General features: G+C 40.2%; 1 protein-coding gene across 8 annotated transcripts in view; it reads right to left on the bottom strand.

Moving 5' to 3' along the window:
• The window catches only part of Dlg2 (discs large MAGUK scaffold protein 2), a 1,644,347-nt gene that overhangs the window by 1,187,515 nt on the left and 433,233 nt on the right, over positions 1–23,599 (bottom strand). The window contains exon 1 of one of the 8 annotated variants that reach the window (XM_057756275.1): positions 68–380. The exons of the other annotated variants lie outside the window; for them this stretch is intronic. Within the exon in view, the coding sequence (XP_057612258.1) occupies positions 68–109 (42 nt within the window). The 5' untranslated portion in view covers positions 110–380. Of the gene's footprint in view, positions 1–67; positions 381–23,599 lie in introns of those variants that run through there. 8 annotated transcript variants of the gene reach the window in all.

The following is a 23,599-nucleotide window of genomic DNA, read 5'->3' as shown; positions in this document are numbered from 1 at the left end:
GGTAGACATTTTTTGCAGCTGGTTTAACATGTACACCGTGCCCAGTTGCCGTCTCGCCTCCTCTTACCTTCACGTTAGTCCGGAGTGCACAATAACATGCAAAGAACATTGCAGTAAATAAGGGGCATATGGGCCGGTGATCAGCTTCTCAGCACAGCGCAAGCCCCACACACACGATCCTGGGCATGTGCTGCTAAGGAGCATCCGTTCCCTCTGTCAGTTTGAAAATGCATTGATCCCTGTTTCCTCTGACTACAAAACGACATGTCTTGAAGGCACTGAGTGAGAGCTCAGAATCTCTTCATTGGCTATATATAGCATTGTGCCCAGTAATTTCAATTAGCTGAGGATTCAGCACCCGAAAGTTAGGACCTCAGTTGCTTTTCCTTCTAGCATTTTAAATCACTGGGTTTAAAAAAAAAAAAAAAAAAAAAAAAGGAGGGGGGAATGAGCTCACCCAGGAAGGAGGGGGGAAAGGTGAAGAATTGAAATTTAACCAATGAGTTACTTATATTTCTGAAGAGCCCAAGTGCTGTCCTATTAGATACTTTGCCAGGGACTGCATCGGGCTGACTATAGACGAAGAGGGAACCCTTTCCCCCTTTGGAGCCTAACAGCTCTGCACTACATTCCAGACTCTCCTGGTGCAGTACCCTGTTTGGCAAATACTACAAACCAGCGCAAGCACGCCTCTCTCTTCCATTCCTCAGTGTGAACAGAGAAGGACCAAAGGCTCACTCTCTCACAGAGTCCCCTAAACCCTAAACCGGTCCTTCGGGGGGGGGGTGCTCTGCTATTCCAGGGCTGTGAAGTACCACCTCTTACTGACCTGCCCTGGAATAGCACTGGGTCTACCATCCAGGGATATTTAAAGTTGTGAGGCTCTCGAAGAAGACCATGCATCCCATTCCCCAAAAGCTCTGCCTTGCTGGTAAACGACCCTCAACACAGGATGGGAATGGAATGAAAGAGGAGATGACTGAACCTCAGAGCAGCGGCAGGAGCTGATGTGAAATGTCCAGCTGGTTCTGGGAGGCAGAGAGTGAGAGAAGGAGGGGGGAAAAGCTTCTATTTCCATGAATCCATGAGAGGGGCATAATTCATTAAAAACCATTTCAGATCCTACTGGCTGTTACCAGCCTTGACAGGCAACAGATATTGCAAATTAATTGGATTTTTATTCAGCCAAGAGGACAAGGGCCAATGCAGGTCTCTAAACTCTTTTTCCCCCCAGCTTTAGGAAGCCCTAATGCTCAGCTAGGATTCTAAAGCTATCTGGCAAAACGCAAGCAGACACAAACAGTTCTCACTGCAGTAAAAATAGTGGGAGGAAAAAGATGGGTGATGTCTTTGCCACCACGGTTCTCACAGAACAGAGAACTGCATCACTCGCAGGAAGGAGCTGCAGTGACTTTTAGGATTTTTCTTTCAGATGTTTTGCATGAGCCGCCTCCCTTTCGGAGCCTGCAGCAGTGCTAAGGCTAGGCAGAGTCACTGGGCATCTCTCCTGAGCAGTGAGGTGAGGATGCTTCAGAGGGCAGGAGGTAATTCAGGGAGAGGCATTAAAGAGCTAGGTTGTCTATTTCCCTCTTAATGATGAGCGTTCAGAAAGTGTCGTCACTTCTGACTAAATAGCTATTTTGGTCTGTCATTGTTTGTGGCTTTTTTAGGATGGGAGAAAAAAGGCAATCTTGGCTTAAGCTGGAGATTGTTTAGCAAACGAAAGAGAAGGAAGCCACTTAATTCGATTCCCAGCTCTGTCTGTCATAGTAAGCTAGGTAATTACAAACTGTGAGTACTTGCACCATAACTGTGACTTCCAGGACAGTCAGAAAACAACATGGACGCCCAGGTCCTATCATTCAACAACTTTTATTAATGGCTCTAAAAGCAGAAGCTGTCGTTTCTGCTCCTAACGCCTCCCTCTCCAGAGGTCATAGCAGGTTACCACTCCTGTAGCTCTCCCAGTAAGTGAAGACAAACACAGCAACTGGATCCTGTGGTAAACGAGGAGGATTTAAAACTGCCTGTCTCCACTAGGGTTCAGAAGATTCTCAGGAAATATTTTTTTTTCAATCAATGAATGCGCTGTTAAGTAAATCTTTTTTCATGAGGAATTGGAATAAAAATGCACTTTGCATATTTTTATTGCTGTTTTGATGGCCTCCAGACTTTTGGATACCCCAGGACAAGAAGAACAAAGGCAAGAGACAGACGTTCCAACCTCAGAGATGCACACTGGTAGGGAACAGACAAAAGTGAAGTCAGGAAGGACTTGGATAGGGCTTCTTTTATAGCTTTGAAGTGTGTACATTCCAAAGGAAGACTTAAGGCCTTAAGACCTATTTAAAACTCTCAAGTGGGCTTACCTATCTCAAAGAATCCCAATGCAGACTGGGCCATAACCCTGCAGAGCTACTGCCTAGTTTCAGTAAATAACGATAGTGACCACTTTCTTTATTTTTCACTTGTGGGAAATGAGGCATTAACAAGAATCACAGTGTCCATTAGAAGTGTTCTGCATTAATGGACTGAGAGACCTCTCAGGTTGTCAACATTGCAGCCAAACCTAACCAGGTGAGCTCAGTTCCTAAGACTACAGGGTAGAAAAGAGAAGGAGAAACAATTCCTGTAAGCTGTCCAACAAACACATGCACATACATACACACACACCATGACACACATGATATGGGGGCCATAGCACGCCTCCCCACAACATACAAACACAGCAGACAGGTCTAATTTTAAAAGTGAGCCCTCCGTTTACAGCCCGAAGCTGCACTGTGGCAGTATATTCACAAGGAGAGCATCGCAGACACTGTAAAAAGAAGTCTCTAACCGGCTACATAGTTTGGGAGGGCATAGAATAAATCTACGTTCCCAAACAAGTGAGAAATCCCAGAAATTATCATCCATACCAAATCTTTTGCCATGTGAAAAATGGAACAATATGTTGCTCATAGTTTAGTTGAGGACGTTAAAGATGAACCAAACCAGTAAAACCCTAGTTGAATCAATGAGTTGAATATAAAAATCCAGACCACAAACATAATAGAAGAAAACATAGTTTTGGTTTTGTATACTATTGAAGAAAGGACTGAAGTTATATTAGAATAGGTAATTATAAGTATGCAAAAACTATAAACATTCTGCTTTGGTGAATTATATACAGCAGCAAACAAAAAATTAGCAAAATATCTGCAACATATTATATCAGAAATCCCTTAAAGGAACTTTCATAATTCACTAAGAATAAAATAAAGTAAATTTTTAAGAGTTATAATGAATGAAAAAGTAATAATTTACAAATGACGATAAACATATTAAAAATGTCCCAACTTTTTAATACAGGAACAGCATAAAAATTAGAAAGAAGTTATTTTCATTATTTATTTATTTATTTATTTATTTATTTATTTTTGAGACCGGGTTTTTCTGCGTATGTAGCACTCGTTGTCCTCGAACTTGGTCTGTTCTGGGAGCATAGCACAGGGATACTTGCACCCACCGATCTCCAGAGAAACCAGGAATGTTAAACACACAGGATCGTCTTTTCAATGGGAAAAATGAAAAGCTAGTTTCTTTACTCAGAAAGCTGAGAACTGGAAGTGATTAACAGCCTAGTGATCTGTGTTCTCTGTTGGTTCAGACCATGTAAGCTCTTACAACCAAGACCGCAGCTGGCTAGCAATCTAAATGACCCTCATAGCCAGAGGCTCACCCAACCTCCCAACCAGGACCGGAGGTGGTTAATAGCACACAAATGGCCTCTATGCTATTTGTATGACTGAGTCTTAGGCCAGACACGTGGCACTTCATATAGTACAGAGCATGTATCTCTAGAATCCACCTTCTTCGAGGAAGTGACCAGACCTTAAGTTGAGTTTCAATGTAATTATACTTTCTTGTGCAAAGGGTATTGAATCACACCAGGAAACCTTTTCCAAACTCTCCTGGACTTAAATACGTTGGGAAGAAACCACCTGCTACTAGACTCTCTGAAGTCTGATCCAGGTTGACGGAATCAGTCTGCACCAGGTTTTCATCCTTATCTCTCCATGTGGTTTTCTTTCCTGAATGTCACCTGCAGAGGCCCCATCCCTGTAGACCAGACTGGACTCAAATTCAGAGATTCACCTGCCTCTGCCTCCCAAGTGCTGGCATTAAAGGAGTGTGTCACCACTGCCTGCCTTAGAAAATGGGTTTTAAAATTTGTTGATTATTTCAACGTAGTAACTTAAACTCTAACAGTATGTATGACCTAAACACATTGAATGAAACTCAAAAATCTAGTAAAAAATGTTTAAAAAAGAAACAAAGAATTCAAATGTAACCCAGGTGTGTGTGTTAGGATTGGAGTTGTTTTAGTGACATAAGTATTTAGTGATATGTATCCAACATGTAGGCGGGAAGATGCCCATACAAGTGTAACTGCATGTATGTATCAGATTTCAATGCCAGGTACCTTTCTCAAATTCTCTTCATTCTCTTCTCTCTCTTTCTGGTAGGTTGTTTCAAAGAGCCTGGCAGTCCAAATGGGAGTAGTCTGGCTGGCCTCAACAGCTTCTTCAGCTCTGGGACTAGAGGACTCACTATCATATCTGGATTTTTTTTCTGTGAGTACTGGGGATCTCAACTTAAATCCCCATGCTTTTGATGCAAGCACTTTACCAATTGAGCCACAGCTCTAGCCCCTGGTTTGAAGCTTTAACAAGCCTTTAAAATATAACTTGGGGACTAGAGAGATGGCTCAGCACTGTTGCTCCTGCTAGGAACCTGAGCTTGGTTCCCAGGACCAATACTAGAAGTACGGGAGTTGGCAACCAACTGCAACCCTAACTCCAAGGGATGTAATGACCTCCTCTGGCCTCTGTGAACAGCTGTATACACATAGATGTGCGCACACACACATATACCCACTTGGTTAAAACTAAAATTACTCTTAAAATAATGAATATTTGTATAGGAAAAACATAAAGCACTATGAGGGTGTAATTTGTTAACAATATAATAACAATAGTGGCTACAGTTAATATTTACAAATAATTCTTATTGATGGGCACCATTTTCCTTATCTGTAAAATTAGCATGATAGATGACTTAGTTCCCTTGTACATAGTTACAATGACTTTGGAAGCTGTATTTTTTCTTTTGCTTTGTTAAGATGGGATTGACTAGGTAAGTATGAATGCTAGATAGCCACTAGGCTATAATCCAAACCAATTAGTTGAAATCTCCACAGTGGGATCCAGGTTTTAGCATTTTACAAAGTTTCCTATTTGGCTCCAATGTGCCACTAAAATTACAATCACTGGGTTCATCAGCAAAGCCATTTGGTAAAGGAAAGGGCACTAAATATCTCAGGTTTGTACAACACGTGATCTGTCCAGGGCTACACAATACTGATGTTCTCACAGCAAAGCAGCCAGTGGAAATCCCTATGAGACGGGCAGTGCATAATCCATTGCAATGAAACTTCATTAATACACATTAAAATCTGAATTATGTACCATGTCCTATCATCACCTGATTCCTGGTACAAATTAAATAATTCTTAGTGGAAGTTCAACCCTCCACAACAGAAGCCAAATGAAGAAGGGACTATGTAGACACAGCACTATCTTGTCCTTCTTCTAAGCAGCCCTTGGGCTTCTAGTCACAAAAAGGAAAGAAAACAAACCTGGACTTAAATCTATTTTCTGTCACTTCACAACTGTGTGACCTTGGGCTGGTTACATAACCCCTCTCTGCCACTGAGTATTCCTCTGCCAAATAAAGATTGCAAACCTACTTCACGGGAATGTTGTAAGAGCTAAAATAAATAAGGTGTGCAAACCTTGCCTTCCTACCTAGAGCAGAGTCAGTTTAATCGCTGGTAATTTGTAGTGTAATGAGGGTTGGATGATAGGGAGGTGGAAGTAAATAAGCAACGCCTTTTTCCTATTAATACGATTCAGCACCTTTGGGAGTTGTGTGACCATCCAGCACTTCTGTAGGACTCCTAAGCTGGTTCTGGAGGGATATCAAGTAGTCCTCTTATATACCCTGAACTGCCTCGCTGGCGCTGGGCTTTCTTAAGTCTTCCTTGGAAATTTTTAGAGATAATGATAGTAACTAATGTACAGGCTACAAAGCACATCAATACATATCATAATTCTTCGGTAAGGTATCTCTAAAAGCAGAATAGAATGTATTACAAATACCTTGATGTAAGAAGGAAAATTGGGGTCTCTTTGATGTCATCTTATCTTTTAAAAAAAATCCATATAAATGTTAAATGTAAGCTGGAAACATATCTGTTTTCATGTTAGTATTTTTATATTACTTACAGGCTTTAACATTTAATACATCATAAAGAGCACACAGTAATGAGCCTGTATCCTCTGCTATGTGCTCCACTGGCCATGCTAGGGTATTTTTGCCTCATTTCACAAATTGATTCTCGATTCTCAAGACAGTATTGAGAATATTATGACCCTGTATGTCCAGTAAAGAAGGTTTACACTATGCTTAGACAAAAGTTTTAGAAGTAAATAGAAGTGACTGTTTCATCCCATAACTCAATTTTCAATTCCCAAACTCCAGAGAACATTTCTCAACAACTTGGGACCAAAAATGTGGTTCCTGGATCCTTCCTGGATAAGTCACCATTTACAAACATAAAGATTTTTTAATTTCCCATTTTATAACCACAATAGAATAATGGTTATAAAAACCTATTTTGACAAAGAGTTTTGAAATTAAAATCATGTAAAGGAGGAGTGAAGCTTAGCCAGTTTTAAAGGAAAACCACTGCTCTACATCTGTATGGGTGGACAAACAGTGACATGTGGGATGAGCTGACTTCTCAGATGTCACCAGTGGCCTTGCGACGAGTGATACAATACACTGCATTAGAGTAGACTCTTGGCCAATGCTAAGCAAAATAGCGAATGACGACACAGAACAGCCAATGTCACATGAAACAAAAACGTGTATTTTTTTTTCTTTTGAAGTTTGGTGTACATCAAATCTGTATAAGAACAGGCATGTGCAAAGTATGATAGACAAAATTCAATTCCGGGGTCTGTGATTGTTCTCAGACTTTTAAAGTAAACAAATGTCCAGATATTAAAAAGTAAGGGGTGAGGGCGACCCTATTATGAGTATTCTCTCCCACAGCCTTACCCTGTCTCCCAGCTCCTAACTGACTCCCCACCCTGCTGCTAGCACCAAAGCAAACACGCACAAATCCACCAGAGACCACGAGAGAATCCCCAAGTGACCAGCGCTGGCCCTGCTAGAAACACTTGAAGGCATACCTGGAGGCAAATGTGAGCACGTGGTACAAAAACCCCTTTGAATCCCACTGCACAATTGCTTGGAAACGCATATGGCCCTATGAATGTTTATGTATTTATCTAGAGTCTATTCTATGGATAAAAGGTATATCTAAGGATCCTGACCTTTACCTTGAGTTATAGGGACTGCAGGGCAGTGGAATTGACATAGTTTACCTAAAAGAGAAGAGAAGAGACTTCAGGGAGGTTCTCTTTCTAAACCTTAGCATCTCTTAAGGAATAGCTGACCCTTCTAAGATCGTCACATCACTACCCCAGGTTCTTTCCCCTAACTGCCTGAACATGCATTGTCTGTACTTTGCTACTCGGTATTTAACAAGGCATTGTCTGTGCTGGTCACCTATTGCTTGTCATGCCCCATACATATGCCCATAATCCCCAAATAAGCCTTTCAACAGGAGAGAGCAGGTGTCAACTGATAAACAATTCCCTTGGGAAAAAACAGGTATCTTTTTCAATTATTTCACAAGCTAATCGATTGTCAAGTAGCTACAAATAAGGGCGTTAAAAGGTAACTTTTGTTAGCTAAGGCCCAATCACTGAAATTTTTCTATGAGTCTTTGAACAGTGTCCTTCATAATCTTTCAATAATTTTGAATCCTCTCCACACTCTCGTACTTCAGAGATTTCTCTAACCTCATTCCTCTTGGCAGATGACTGCCTTTTACTCTAAGGAGAAAATAAACAAAGTCCTCAACATCTACCATCAAGTAAATTAAAACTCAGAGTGAGGTACTCCTTTTGCAAACTCTCTTTCCTTCGGTCCATAAGACATCACTCACTCCATCCGAGGTCATTACCTCCATGCACCCTCTGCAAGTCTAACTCCTGAGAGATCAGCACATCTATATCTTTCTCTCTGCTTAATGTTTGTCTATGTACTTGTTGACGTCTCTCCAATATTAAAAAACAGGCAAGTACACCAAGCCAACCAAATCAACAATGATTTTCTTCCTAGCACTTTCCATCATACATTTTCGTCACCAAAACAATCATTTACAGCAAGAGCTGCATCGCCGTGTCCTATCGTGCTCCTGGCCTTTGGCTTGTCTTCGCACACCGGCACCTTGGTCTCCTTAACGGTGACTAACTCCTTAACATACTGGCGTGCACACTCCTGTGCGAATGGCAGTTGACATGTCCTCCGCCCAATAGCCATTCCTCTGTCCTCGCTCTACAAGACTTCGCGACATATGTAGACAGTTTCTCTCATTCTGTTTAATCACCATCACTCTGGCTTATGATCTCAGTTTTTATCACTCTGACTTTGAACTTTCCTAAGTTCCTCAAGGTTTTGAGGGTTTTTTTGTTTTGTTTTGTTTTGTTTTCTCTTTTCCCCATTCTAGACCCATTTCCAGGTCACCCTCTTCATTCTATGGCATTTTATTGCCACGTCTATGATGGTGACTTCCAAATCCTCTCTTTTCCTTGTCTAAGCTCCAGGTCCTTTCATCCAACTGTTTGCCCATCATCAATTTCTTTCTTTCTCCATATTTCTTGCTTTGCTGGGTGTCACGTGTATTTATCTAGTATCACGAACAAGAAATTTAACACTAATCTCTGGCAAGACCTTATACTACATACTCAACTGTGGTGGCTTGAATGAGCATGGATCCTCTAGCATCATATTTGAATGCTCGGTCCCCAGTTGGTGGAAGTCGCATAAAGGATTAGAAGGTGTTGCCTCCTTGGAGTACGTGCAACTTTGTTGAAGGAGGTTTATCACTGGAGCCGGCTCTGAGATTTCAAATGCCCATCTTGGGCCTCCTACTCACCCTCCTTCCTCCCCCTCCCTCCCTCCCTCCTTCCCTCCTTCCCTCCCTCATGGCTGCTCCAGTGTCATGTCTGTTGCCTTGCCCTGCCTCCATGCTTCTTGCTACGATGATCAAGAACTAACCCTCTAAATCTGTGAGTAAACAGAACAATGACTAAGACATCAAATAGAGGTGAATTATTGAGTCATGTTTGTTCAAATATTGCTAGAATTTACAATGTCCTCCCCATACCTAAGACTGTCATCTGTATTCTCCAGAAGCTTGCTGAAGAAGCCACCAAATGTATTTCTTCAGATGTATTCTTGATCTGTTCTAAGCCACTTTGACACATCCATGTGAAAATTATCTTTAATAAGTATAAATTTGAATTGTATCATCCTCAATTAAAAATCTTTTGTCAGTCAGGATAGTGTAAATACAGTATATATTGATTATTTATTATGTGATTATTAAAAATAATCACAGTAGCTTCATGAACATACCTAGCATGTACCCTGCTTTATTTGAATTTGATTCCATTTCAAATTTCATGTTTTAGCTACACTGAACTTGTTTCTATTCCTTCTTAGAAAGAGCCATATTCCTCCTGAGCACAGCATCACATTTTAGGTGTTTTTGATTTGTTTTATTTATTTATTTATTTATTTATTGTAAAAGCAGAATATATTTTTATGAATCACTAGTGATTACTTCTGCTCCTTAGGAAACATCTGGCAATGTCCAGAAACATTTATTTTTTACTAATAAAATTGGGAGGACGGGTTGACATTGGCAGGGAATGAGTAAAGCTCAGAAGTGTTGCTGGACCACCTTTAGTGCTCAAGACCGCACCCATGACAAAGAATCACTCTTTCCAAAATGCCAGTGATGCTGAGACTGACAAACACGGTCTGGATATTCAGGCTAGTTTAGAACGCTAGAAAACTCATCATATGTTTGATGAAAATTTGGACATGACTGCTCCTAGGTATGTTTGAGGACAGAGTTGTCAACTGGAGATATGAGAGCATGTGGAGAAGTCAAGACTGAACATGACCAGCCCAATAGACCAGGCCATAGGGTGGGGGTGGGGGGACAGGGCTGTGAGACGAATAGAAGAGGGAGGGAAACAGAAGAAGACCCAAAGCCAAGAGAGTGCATAGCCAGAATATATGAAAGAGAAGTTATAGAAAGGGAAGTGGAACTCAGGGGCCAGACAGGTTTAGGGTAGGGGGCAGGGGTAAGAAGTCCTGAGAGACTGGTCAGCTAGTTATAGGTTAAACAGGCACCACAGTGAGGCACGTGCCCCAAGTTTGTTTGTTTTTTTTTTTTTTTTTGAGACCTAACGATTCTGACATATTTAATAGAAGAGTCTTACAAGTACAGTCAATGGGTGGCAGGATGGCTCATGCCTACAGTCTCATCCTGGAGGCTGAGGCAGGAAGATCAAATGTGTGAGACCGTGTGGACTACAGTGACAGCTCCAGCCCTACAAACAAGTACACTGAATGCTTGGTAGCTCACTAAGCCTCCTCTGACTTCTTGAAAACAGAAACTTTAGAGGTCTGAAACCCCTCAAGGGCATCTGAGAATTCTCTTGTTTTCTACATGACTCATCTGTGGTTTGGAAAAGGATAATTAGTCACGTAAAGTCATCAGACTGGGCTAGTACCCAGTACTCCCGAATGCCCCTTCTATGTTCATCTCCCAGGAAAGGCATCCAAACACCATGTTTTCCTTTATAGCTCTGTGATGGTACACTGTGGACATTATCTTACATCAGCAGTCACTAAGGTGGAGAGAAATAAAGAATCTTTTACGAAGTGGTGGGACCTTCTTTTGAATGGCCGCATTGCCTCTTTTTGCTGTTGTATCTACATACTGTCTACTATAAAGTTCACAGATACCAACACACATGAATGAAACACATCCTATTTATGCATTTTAACATCTATTGAATTTATAGATCTATTTTAATTTGTGTGTAAAGGAGGGGCACCCAAGAGTCAGGATGTGCTTGCTGAAGTCAGAAGAAAACTTGTGGAAGCTGGATCGTCCCTCCTCCCATGGAAGTCTTGGACTGAACACAGACCATCAGTCTCAGATGGAAGTGAGTACCTGTTACAACTCTCCATGTAAACCCTGAGGCTCTCAAATGGAACTACTTACTTAGTATGACTCTGGAAGGAGTTTTAGGGGTCCTTTACCAAAATTTTCACCAGTCTCTATTATTTATATTTTAAAATCAGTATCTGCTATACAAATTTCATATACATTTTGCTTATGTCTAAAAATTAGACTTTAAAACTAGACTATGATTAACTAGTATTTATCACTGTGCTCATTCATCTTCAACTAGTAAAATGCACAAAGAAGAATCAAAAGGCAGCGTGATCTGCAAACGCTGCCTTCTTCCCAAACCTAGCTACCATTTATCCTAATTCTAGCCTGGGGTGGTTAATTATGAGCAAACATGAAATGAAAGCAACAAAATTATTAGTGGCAATGATTCAAATTATTTAAGAAGATTTGCCTAATGAGCAATCAATCCAAGATAGAGGTAAATTATAAATATACATATAAGTATAATCTTTTGTGAGGTTTGCTATTTCTTGAAGTATTCCCAAAGTAAAACTGAACATATTCAAAATTATAGTTTGATACAAAACTTGTAAACAAACAGGCTAAATTTCCTTTGCGTGTTAAAAAAGACTGACTGGAGATACATGCATGAGATATAAAGTAACATTGTCTATAAGTAGTAGAAATTTTTAAATTGCTCATTAAAAATACAGAAATACATTGGAAATGATTTTAGACAATTGATAGTGTCTTTAAAACTCCCCTCAGAGTCATATTAAATAAGTAACTCAATTTGAGAACCTAGATCAGTGGTTCTCAACCTGTATGTCTTGAACTTCTTAGGGGATAAATGGCCCGTTCTCAGGGATCACATATCAGATCTCCTGCATATCAGATACTTATATTACAATTCATAATACTAGCAAAAATTACAGTTATGAAATAGTAATGAAAATAATTTTATGATGGGGGTCACCACAACATGAGGAACTTTGTTAAAGGGTCAGAGCATTATAAAGGTTGAAAAGCACTGGCCTAGATCCTCCAGCAGCCAATGGCCAGACCACATACAGCCGAGCAACACAGTCTGCAGCAGGTGACCACAAGTGTCCAAGATTTAAGGAAAAGTATCCATCGTCCCCCTTTTATTTTTTTATTTATATTTATTCATTTTATTTTGTTTCTAACCAGGACAAGGTCTCCCCAAAGTAATCATAGGATGTTTGATTCTAAGCAGCATGTCTGTGGCTTTACCAAGCTAAAAGTGCTCACATCGGAACAGGTCTTAGGATCCTCTCCATTCATGTCTGTCAGGTGCTAAACCCATAAAGTCTCACCAACATGGCTGCCTAAACATGATCTGAAAAAGGATGAGAGCAACAGAAAAGCCCATGAGGTCTCAACTCTACATGAGGAGCTACAGACAACTAAGAAATGCCAGCGAGATGAAGAGTCTTCCTCAGGGAACATCACATCATTCGGTACCCCATTGACAAAGGTCAGCACCCAAAACATACATACATGTAACGTTCTACAGACTGAGTAGGTTATGTTAGGAATATATGTGTATATACATATATGCATGTAATAAAAAAAGAGGCTATGAATTTGAAAGAGAGAAAAGAATGGTATTTGGGAAGTTTTAGAGGGAGAAACAGGAAGGGTAAAAATTGTAATTAAGCCATAATCTAAAAAATAAGACACAATAAAATGTAAATATTTTTTCTCTATCCCCTACCTACTTTTGAGTCCCTGAAAAATCAAACCGATTCTGGGTTCCTTTCTATATAGAAAATCCTGAGTGAAGAGCCCCTAGTTATGAGACCATCTTTGTTTACTCTTTGCAAATATTTACAGAAACTGGGCACTGGTGCTGAGGACCATTAATCTCAGTTGATTAGGATTAATGCTATGATTCACCCATTGCTTTAGTGTAATTAGCAGCATAGCCTTTTCCTCTGAAAAGTATCTTTATTTGAAATAAATTTCACAGATACTGTGATGTTAAGTAAATTTGTTCATTAGACAAAGGAATTAGCCAACAAACTAGTGTTAAGTAACGTGGCCTGTAGCAGGAATAATTGACAATAAAAAGTGGAATGGGGAGCTAGATACTAACTTTCTTCCTCTCTGTTCTTGAAATCAACTGCCTGCCGGGTTAGCTGAAAAAGGTCTTCCTCTATAGTAAACAAGAGATGGGATTTGTGGTGGTTTAGTCTTCCCCTCAAGGCATTCCTGACATCCCTGCAGGATGCAGGAGTTCCTATGGCACATTCTTCTCCATGCCAAAGACCTTCCCGGCAAGGGCTAACTTCCATCGTGTTCCCATTTTTCTTTCTCTCTCTGCTACATGGTAGGGCACTCTCTGTCGACTTCAGACTTAGAATGTTCACTCTAGCCTCTTTTCTTTGAAAGCAATTCACTGTTGTCTCCTTTGGTACAATCCCCCATGTGTGTAGAAAGACAAACCATGATGTAGGCAAACATGAAGATAGACAGGAAGGCCAAAGACAGCAAAGGGCGGGGCTTGATTGAGTCAGTCGTAAATAAGAATTCTTCAATTTGCTGATCTCAAATGTTCCATTTTCAAACGAAAATGTAAATTTTGTCACTTAAAATTTCAGCTCATGCAAATACAGCCCTTTCCCCAAAAGTCTGGTATATAGAGAGTAGGGTAACTTGAACTCAGGGGCTACAAAATCAGAAACAAAGAGCCTTAGCCTAGAAAGTTCTAACAAGATGCTAGAGACAATTGCTCTTCAACACACCAACATAAAACTAGCCAGACACTTGCCAGGTACAATATACACACTGTGACCTTGAAAAGTTATAGAATTTTTTTCTGAGCTTCAAAAAATTAAACTTACATTGTAGGATTGCAGTACAATTTAAATGAAATAGAATATAGAAAATCAAAGCAGATGCTTGCTACATAGTATATGTTAGCTAAAAGTTACTACTATTGTGTTTATTTTTTGTTGTTACCTCAAAGGTCATATCTAAGGGGACATATTGAAGAAATCTTCTGCTAAGTGCCTCCAGCTAATATATTCTGATTATTTACACTCAGATGAATCTCAAATTAGAGCACAACCTGCTTACCTGTCACTCACAGTTATGTATTTTTAAGGATAGCAGCATCTGCACTGAGCTAAGAATATGCTTGATCTCTGGAAGATTTCATACAGATTTTTTCCATTGTTCTAACAACTTTTAATTCCAAGAAGATTAATAAAAAAAAGTCTCTGGCTGCCTGTGGGTGTTGCTTAATTCTAAGACCTCGTCAGAGCAAATTTGGTTACTTCAGTCTTATTACTAGAACAGTAAAAGAAGATCATTTGAAGCAGATGTAACACAGACCTCCTGTTCCTTCTTATACAGTGACAAAAATCTTGAATGACAAATAGACTTCCTGAGAGACGAGGTGACTTCATTATATTTATGAACATATACAGATGTACTATAAATACCTGGTTATCTGGAATCACCCTTGGCAGATTTTTGTTGAGCTCCTACTATGCACCGTTTCTGCCAGGCACTCTAACAAGCACTGAGCATACAAGGTGAACAAGCAGTTACCATTCTTCCTTTGCTGAGCAATCTGCTTCCCTCTTGCTCACTCCCCTAGCTTGACAATGTATTCACTGATCCCACAAGGTCATATATGTGAATATATACAAATATACATGTGCAGAGTATACATGTAAATCTAGATGTATGAACATCAATTCCCAGGAATGTTTCAAAGGAAAAATAATAAAATTCATATTATTGAAAGAAAAGATGGCACATAATGTCTATGGGGCACTATCTCTTTATGTATTTAATAATTGGCTTTAAATCTAACTTGATTTTGCCTCACTGAGCTCATATTTAAAGAAGGCTATCAGAAGACATGATCTCTCTATTTCCATACGAGCAGGGAAGGCATGAAGGACACCTTGGTGATTAGTGTGGTTTAGTGGTTAGCCTTTCTTTGCCCAGAGCACATCTGCATTAAACCTTGCATGTGGTAACAGTAAAGGGCGGACACGGAAGGAAATAGGCTTCTATTTACAATGCTTGCTCCATCCCATTTACAAGGACTCATTATGTGCTAGAAACCATGCTGAGAGTTTTCTAAGTATTAGCTCTAATCCTTACACTAACCCTATGTGGTAAGAATTATCTTCATTTTAAAGATGAAAAATGCAAGTTTGGATGACCTCAAAGCCCTGAAACACTATGTTAAGCTTTGAACTTCATGCAGAGGGCATGGTTAAATTCAGGATAAAAGAACTTAAAACACACCACATACATATTCATCATCAAGACAGGAATTAATTGTCTGGACCAAAGGATAAATGTAAGTAAAATGTTTAATGCTTACTAGCCTTCCCTGTTATAAGTTACATGTATATCTCTATGTGTATATGTATCTCTGTCTCTGTCTCTCTGTCTGTGTGTGTGTGTGAGAGAGAGAGAGACAGACAGAGAGAGAGGGAGGGAGAGAGAGAGAGAGGGCTATGCTATTCTGGGCTGTCACCTCAACTATATCTGTAATTAACTAAAACCCTGTGGGGGATTGTCCATGATCAAATCATTTGAAATGGGACGATACACCGAAAAACATGGCCATACCTTCTAGTGGCAGCCTAGATGAAGACATGGAAGAAGGAAGATTTGCTCTTTGCCTTCTTACCCTCACTCTCACTGGCAATGCATGCCTTCGCTGGCATCAGAGCTTACTTTTTCAGGATCATGGTATATGCTTAAGAACAGCAGAAGCATTCAGCCTCACGCACAGAGCAACAACTGGATTCTTGAACTTTCCATTGGGAAACAGCCATTGTTAGAACAGTGGGACCATAACCTGTAAACCATGTATCTAAATTCATTCTGTCAGTTCTGCTTCTTCAGAGGAACCTGACTAATGCTATATAGGTCCAATTTTCAGAAATAGTATATGATGATTTTAGTTTTCATTCAGAATTGTACAAATAATAGGCAAAAATATATGCAGCTCATCCTAGAGAAGGCAGATCCTTCTGAATTAAATATACTTAAATTGAATAAATACATACCCGAATCAACTTTTATTCTGTCTCCACTAAAGATTTTATGACTGAAGTGTAACTCCTCCATCTCTTAAGAATGCTTGACTGAGCTTCCCTTACTGTTAACCAGTCACTGAAGAGTCGACTCAGGAAGCCGCATAATTATAAATTGTCTCCTGAGCATCCATTGCCCATAGGTGCTAACCTTAAAAAGCTTGCAAAGGGCCCTTTTGGAATAAACAATTTAACAATTAAATGTCTTTCTTTTTGCTCAGGGTAGCAGTCCAATTACGTTTACTTCTTTCCCAAAGTACCTTTTTATTTTTTTTTATTTTTTTTTATTTATTTTTATTTATTTATTTTTTTTTAATTTATTTAATTATTAAAGATTTCTGCCTCTTCCCCGCCACCGCCTCCCATTCCCTCCCCCTCCCCCAATCAAGTCTTCCTTCCTCCTTAGCCCAAAGAGCAAGCAGGTTTCTCTGCCCTGTGGGAGGTCCAAGGACCACCCACCTCCATCCAGGTCTATTAAGGTGAGCATCCAAACTACCTGGGCTCCCACAAAGCCATTACGTGCAATAGGATCAAGAACCCATTGCCATTGTTCTTCGGTTCTCAGTAGTCCTCATTGTCCATTATGTTCAGCGAGACCGGTTTTGTCCCATGCTTTTTCAGTCCCCGGCCAGCTGGCCTTGGTGAGTTCCCGATAGAACATCCCCATTGTCTCAGTGTGTGGGTGCACCCCTCGCAGTCCTGAGTTCCTTGCTCGTGCTCACTCTCCTGCTCCTCCTTTGGATCTTTTGCATACAAATGGACGGAAATTGAAAACACTATCCTGAGTGAGGTAAGCCAGACCCAAAAAGAGGAACATGGGATGTACTCACTCATATTTGGTTTCTAGCCATAAATAAAGGACATTGAGACTATAATTCATGATTCTAGAGAAGCTAAATAAGAAGGTGAACCCAAAGAAAAACATATAAGCATCCCCCTGAATATTAACCTTCATCGGGCGATGAAAGAAGACAGAGACAGAGACCAACATTGGAGCACTGGACTGAAGTCCCAAAGTACCTTTTATCAGTCATTAAGTATCCAGAAAATTCTAAGAGGTAACATAAGTCAGCATCTCTAATGACTCCAATAGCATGCCCTTTGACTTGGTCTGGACAACTAGAACCAGAAGTTTATTGCATTCCAAATTTTACCCTGAATGAAATGCTTCCATCTAACATAAAAAAAAATTTGGCTACAAAGTGAAGGATTTGTGCCTGGCTCTACTTGCAATTTGCCGATATTAAAAACATGTATCAGGAGTGAGTGTGAGCAATGGATGAGAAGTTAGATTTAAAGTCTTATCCATCACACAATCATGTTTATAAGTGAACAGTCTCAGACCAAACAATTGAACAGATACACGAGAGCTCTATCATTTGGTCCTCTAACCTGAACGCAATCTACACTAAAACACATTTTCCTATTTGCCTATCTAACTGTTCTAAATTTAAATTCAGGAGCCTCCAAGGTCTTCCATGAAATGGACCTTCTCGGCCTTTCCAACTTCATCTCCCACTGTGCTCTCGGTTCTCAGAGGTTCATCTCCCCACCCACATATTCTAGCTTGCGTGTTTGCTCTCATGAAAGCTTTCTCACCTTTCCAACTCTCTTGCTGCTGAGCTAGCTTAGACCTTCGCCACTTTTTAACTCAACTATTATAATAAAGCCATACTGAGCTTCCTGACTGTCCTCTCACACCCTCTTCTGCATCTTCGCATTGCCTCTGCATTTATCCCTTTCAGAAAACACATCTGGTTCTGACATTTTCAAAGGACAGTTTGGATGTTCCTCTAGTTACCCTATACCTGTTGATTAAGAACTGAATGCTTCCTAGGACTTTTGTGGTCACTTGCATCATTATCATGAGTCCTTTATTCTGCTCAGTACCCAAAGACACAGTCATGACTGAAGCTTTCTGGATGAGTAGCTTTTGTACTTCCAACAAGCTGCTGTAGTTATCTATGTCCAGATCTTTCCTCCTCCTTTTCTTACTAACCACTTCCTATTTCTCATTCTCCCACGATGCCATGCTGAGAGAGACATTAAGGATTAGCCAGAATGAACACGTTTATCTTTAAAATATCTAATTTGCATTCCAGCTCATTCACATTTTAGCTTTGTGGTTATGGACAAAATGCTTAATTCTTTTGATTCTTATTCATTTCCTGAGTGAAATGGATGTGTTGATGCCTGGTTTTCACGGCAGCACTGAATATTAAGATAATATAAATTAAGATAATATAAAGTAGCCATTGTTCCCTACAGTCAGGCTCCAGGTGCCTTTATTTCCTACACTGAAGGACATAATTGTTCTAGAATGCAGACATAATTATGCCACTCCTTTTCCTAAAGTTCTTGACTGTGCTCCTACTCACAGAGTTCCTGAGTGCGCTCCCACTCCCAGAATTCTTCTTTCTTTCTTTTTTGTTTTTTTGGATTTTTAGAGACAGGGTTTCTCCGTAGCCTTTGGTTCCTGCCCTGGCACTAGCTCTTGTAGACCAGGCTGGCCTCGAACTCACAGAGATCCGCCTGCCTCTGACTCCCGAGTGCTGGGATTAAAGGCGTGCGCCACCACCGCCTGGCTTACTCTCAGAATTCTTGATTGTGCTCCCACTCCCGGAATTCCTGAGTGTGCTCCTACTCACAGAGTTCCTGAGTGTGATCCTAATCCAAAAGTTCCTGAGTGTGCTCCTACTCTGAGAGTTCCTGAGTGTGCTCCTACTCCTGGACTTCCTAAGTGTGTGCTCCTATTCCAAAAGTTCCTCAGTGTGCTCCTACTCCCAGAGTTCCTGGGTGTGCTCCTACTCCAGAAGTGGTAGCCTCCTTGTTTCCTAACAATACCTTTAGTTCTAATCATTGCCTTTCATTCTAATGAAATGAAGTACTGCAATTTTCACAGCTACCAAATTATCTCTCACTTTGGCGATGAGTCTGTTTTCCATTCTGTGAACAATGCATTCTAACCTGCCTCTCTACAAATGTAGTCCCCATGAAGTATAATCAAACGTCTTTTCCACACAATGTTATTATTCTTCCTCCCACTATGAGAGTCATGTCCTGTGTCAGTCACGGTCATTGTGGATTTCCACAGTCACACCTATAGAAATGTCCCCTTTAGCTACCTGCTTACTGCAGTCCTATGACACCTACTGGAACGCGGTTTCCCTGGACCCTATGCAGTGCCTTCTTCTTTCCCTTTGATTTGTGTGCTTCCTCTGATGAAATTCAGGGAGATCAATGAACAGAGGTCAAGGGAGTCATTTTAGAAGACAAAAGTACCCCTCATCGGGAATGTGAAGAATGGGAAGTTCCCTGTCAAAGCAAACAGAGTAATGATTTGCTTCCTTTCTGTTTCATTGAACCAATATTTATCCAGCACTTTCTTTGGGCAAGGCTTGTTCTAGCAGCATACCATACACTATGAGAGGCAGGAACTAAAATTGATCATATTTTGGTGGGGAATGGTTATAAGCCTGGGAAAGCCCCACTGGGTGCTGCTGTGGTCTACTTCAAGCACCGGGGAGACACAAACTTTTTGAGATTTTCTTTCCTTACATACTTTCTATCTACCAACTGGAATTTTAGTTCCATGTGGGTTCAAGTGGTTTTTTTTTTTTGGTTTTTTTTTGTTTTTTTTTTTTGTTTGTTTTTTCCACCATGAACCTAGCACTCAGAATATTATCAAGCACTGGAAATGCTTGATAAATATATGCTAGACTTTGCTAAGTCCATTTGCCATAATCCATAGAGTTTATTGGTTCACATGCCTGTTCTCTTCACTCAACAAACACGGTAAACATTTTCTCTAGAGGGCCAGTTAGTAAATTTTTATTTCTTTTTTCTCTTTTGTATGCCTCAATATCTCTAATACAACCATTTAACTCTGACATTGGAGGAAGACAACATTCATAGATAATATACAAATATGTGGACAGGACTGGATCATGAGAAATATTTGGTTAGAGATGGTGAGATGGCTCAGTGGTTAAGGGACTTGCCATCAAGCCTGAGATCTGAGTTCAATCCTCAAGACCCACAGAGTAGAAACAACTCCCCTAAATTGCGCTGTGACTTCCATCTATGTGCTATGATATGAGTATGTGCGTATGCACATGTGTACAAACACATTAAAATATTTAACAAACAAACAAGCTTGAGTTAGCCTATGGACTGAGTTTGCCTATCTTCATCCTAGATACTCTGCTTCTTAAGGGAAAGTAATTACTCATCATGCATGCCAATGCCCAGCACCCAAGAGCAGCTCAATGAGAAAGCTTTGCGCATTTGCTGTGCTCAGTGCTCTAAATGCTTTCCAAGTGTCTGAGTGCTTATTCCTCACGGCAAACCTCTATGTGGTTGGTTTTATTTTCTTTATTCACAGATGAGAAACTTTTAGACCACGCACATTAAGTGACTGACCCGAGCTTACATGGTGGGTGAGTGTTGGGGCCGGGAATGTGAAAGTTGGAGGCCATGATTTGAGCCCATGGTCCCCTTATACCGCTTGTTAATAAATGAGAATAGCATATCTTGATAGCTCTGAGCATAAGAGCTTAGCCTTACACAACACAACAGTACTTCTCAAAGTGTTTTAGAGAATAAGTGCCCTTAGCACATTTACATGATAGTTGAGTTTTCTGTCTATTCTAAAAGATCACAATAAAAGAAATACTATATCAAAAGCCTAAAAGTCATTTGCCTTTTCAAGTTAGTGGCTGATGACTGTAGGAGGTCTGTCCACTTTCCTCCATCAATGTTGGCATGCTGGCTATTGTGCTCTTTGCAGGTCTTCTGCAGCCCTACTGCTGAGAGGTCATAGGTACAACATCACTACCCTGTCCAGATTAAAAACAAACAAATAAACAACAGCAACAACAACCTACAGCAGTCATACTGGTCCTCAGACTCTTACAGTGTTTCTGACCCCTCTTCTGTGATAGCCCCTGAGTGTTAGATATAGGGATGTGTTAGAGACATCTAACCTGCGTGACATCCTATAGTCACTTATAATCTGCATTTTGAGCAGTTGTGTTTCTACAAAATAGCCAATCTACTGTTAAATGAACTTGTTTGGAGAGCAATGAGAGCTACACTTACACGTGGTTACACGCATGAGTATTGAGGGAGCACACAGGAACAAGAATGGGGTGGCAGGTTATCCTCTATGACCCTCCCAGACAGGAGGGCACAAGTTCCCTTCAGCTGAGCAGGACTCAGGTACAATTAGGAAGCTGTTGTCCCTACCCCCAAGACATCCGTGTCATATGGTGTCCTTGGAGATACCTTCCCAAGACATCTGTGCTACTATGTCATAGATTCCTTGTTGATAATGTCCTCATTTTAGTTCCCAGGATTTACAGCTGTGTAGGGCAGGTGATCACTTTTCTCCTTTCCTAACTTATGTAGCAACTTCTGACACTATGAGAGCTCACCCTAAAGACAGAGGGATCAGCTTGAGCTCAGCTGATTCCCCTGAGTCCCTGACTGAAGCACATGGTGTCTTCAGCTGTAGGGTCTTACCTTGATGATCTAGCAGGCAACCCAAAGCAACGGCAGTATCTTATATTGTTTGAGTGGTCTCTTGAAAATGCACCCCATATAAGATGAACTGAAGTGTTCTCTGTCTTTTATTAGTCTTTGTGTGTGTGTGTGTGTGTGTGTGTGTGTGTGTGTGCGCATGACATACTCTATAGCTCCTGAGGCCATGTTATCCCATTACGTGGAGTAAACACATTGAAATTATATATGCATATACACACATAATATATAATAATTGTAATTATAAGTAAGCTTTTAAAATTGGCTTTCCCATACTTTCTTAGTGTTATTTATCACTCGTCCTTTCTTATCCCTCTGTACTACCCTCCTTCCCCATCACGGTTAATTACAGCTCACATTTTCCTTCCTTCCTCTCCATAGCACCTGTATCTAGGATTCATAAATAATGAAGAATTTGTAGCATATGTCTTTCTGAGTTTGGGTTGTACCAGGCACTGTACTATCTTCTAGTTCCATCCACTTAACTGCGAATGTCATGACTTCCTTTCCATTTGAGTAGGATTTCACAAGGCCCCATCCATAGATGAAGGGTTATAGGCAGTCAGTGACTGTTGAGGGAAGATGAACCAGTATAGAACCAATTGTCTGTTTACTCATTTGATATTTTGAGAGGAGCCCCCAATCCTAAGTGGTCAGTCCCAAACCCATATAAGAGCAAAACTAATTGGACTCAGTGAGTGATTCATATTTGCTTTTATGCACACAAATATGCACATATATATGCATACATCATGTGTGTTTAAAAAACAAATATAGGAAAAGTCATGAATTCAGCAGGGGGTGGCTGAGATGACAAAACAGAAAGTGGAGGTGGAACTTGTGCAAATACATTAAACTCATATATAATACTATCAAATGAAAAAAAATAATAAAAAGATGTATTCAAATATTTTATAATGGAGTTAAATTATTGCTGTTTTTAATTTAAAAAACACTAAATTGACATTTGCTTAGGATCTACTCTGTGTCAAACATTGTTCTAGGTAACTTACATACAAATTAACCAATTACATACAAATACATACCACTTACATACAAGTTAACTAATTACATACAAATACATACAACTTACGTAAAAATCAACCCATTCTACCCTTAAAACAACACTGAAGGGGGGATATGATGTAATTTTCATTTTTCAGATGATGGATGTGAAGGAAGAAAGCATAAGTCATTGCTGGGGTTCTCATAAAACAGGATGCTGACCCAGGTTCTAGGCTCCATGGCCCAATCATCTGTGCATCTTACATTACATTAATCTCAATCCTACATTGCCTGCCTAAGTATAGCTTGCTATATACATTCTTAGCTAATTATATCTTCAAGGTTGTGAATTGCATCCATTTTCAGACCTCATTTAATTTACTATAATCTGTTTATAGTAGTCTGCATGTTATGTGTGATTTAAAAATAAAGAATTGACCTATATCATAACAACATCTTTATGTTTCATCCTTTAGCATGCAGGGTGAACTCTCAACCCTTTATTCTGAGTTGGTCTCCTTAGCCCAGAAGGTGGAAGCCAACGCCTTTGAGGCTGGATTCAAATTCCACCACCTCTTTGAAGCTTCCCTCACCCTCTCAGGCAAAATGGGTCACTCCCTCCCCTGAAGTCCCAGAGAAACGCATTCTTTCATTACATAGACATGTTTACAAATATATTGCCCACATCAAAGAGGATCTTAGTCTTCCACATCTAGCATCAGGACTGCCAGAAAGTTGTTTTGTACTGTCGGGAGGGAATGTATATGTCTATAAGCTACAAAAGTTT

This window comes from Chionomys nivalis, chromosome 23, assembly GCF_950005125.1.
Source record: "Chionomys nivalis chromosome 23, mChiNiv1.1, whole genome shotgun sequence".
Classification (NCBI taxonomy): domain Eukaryota; kingdom Metazoa; phylum Chordata; class Mammalia; order Rodentia; family Cricetidae; genus Chionomys; species Chionomys nivalis.
The sequence above is the reverse complement of the archived record's forward strand: the minus strand, read 5'-3'. Positions and strand labels throughout refer to the sequence as shown.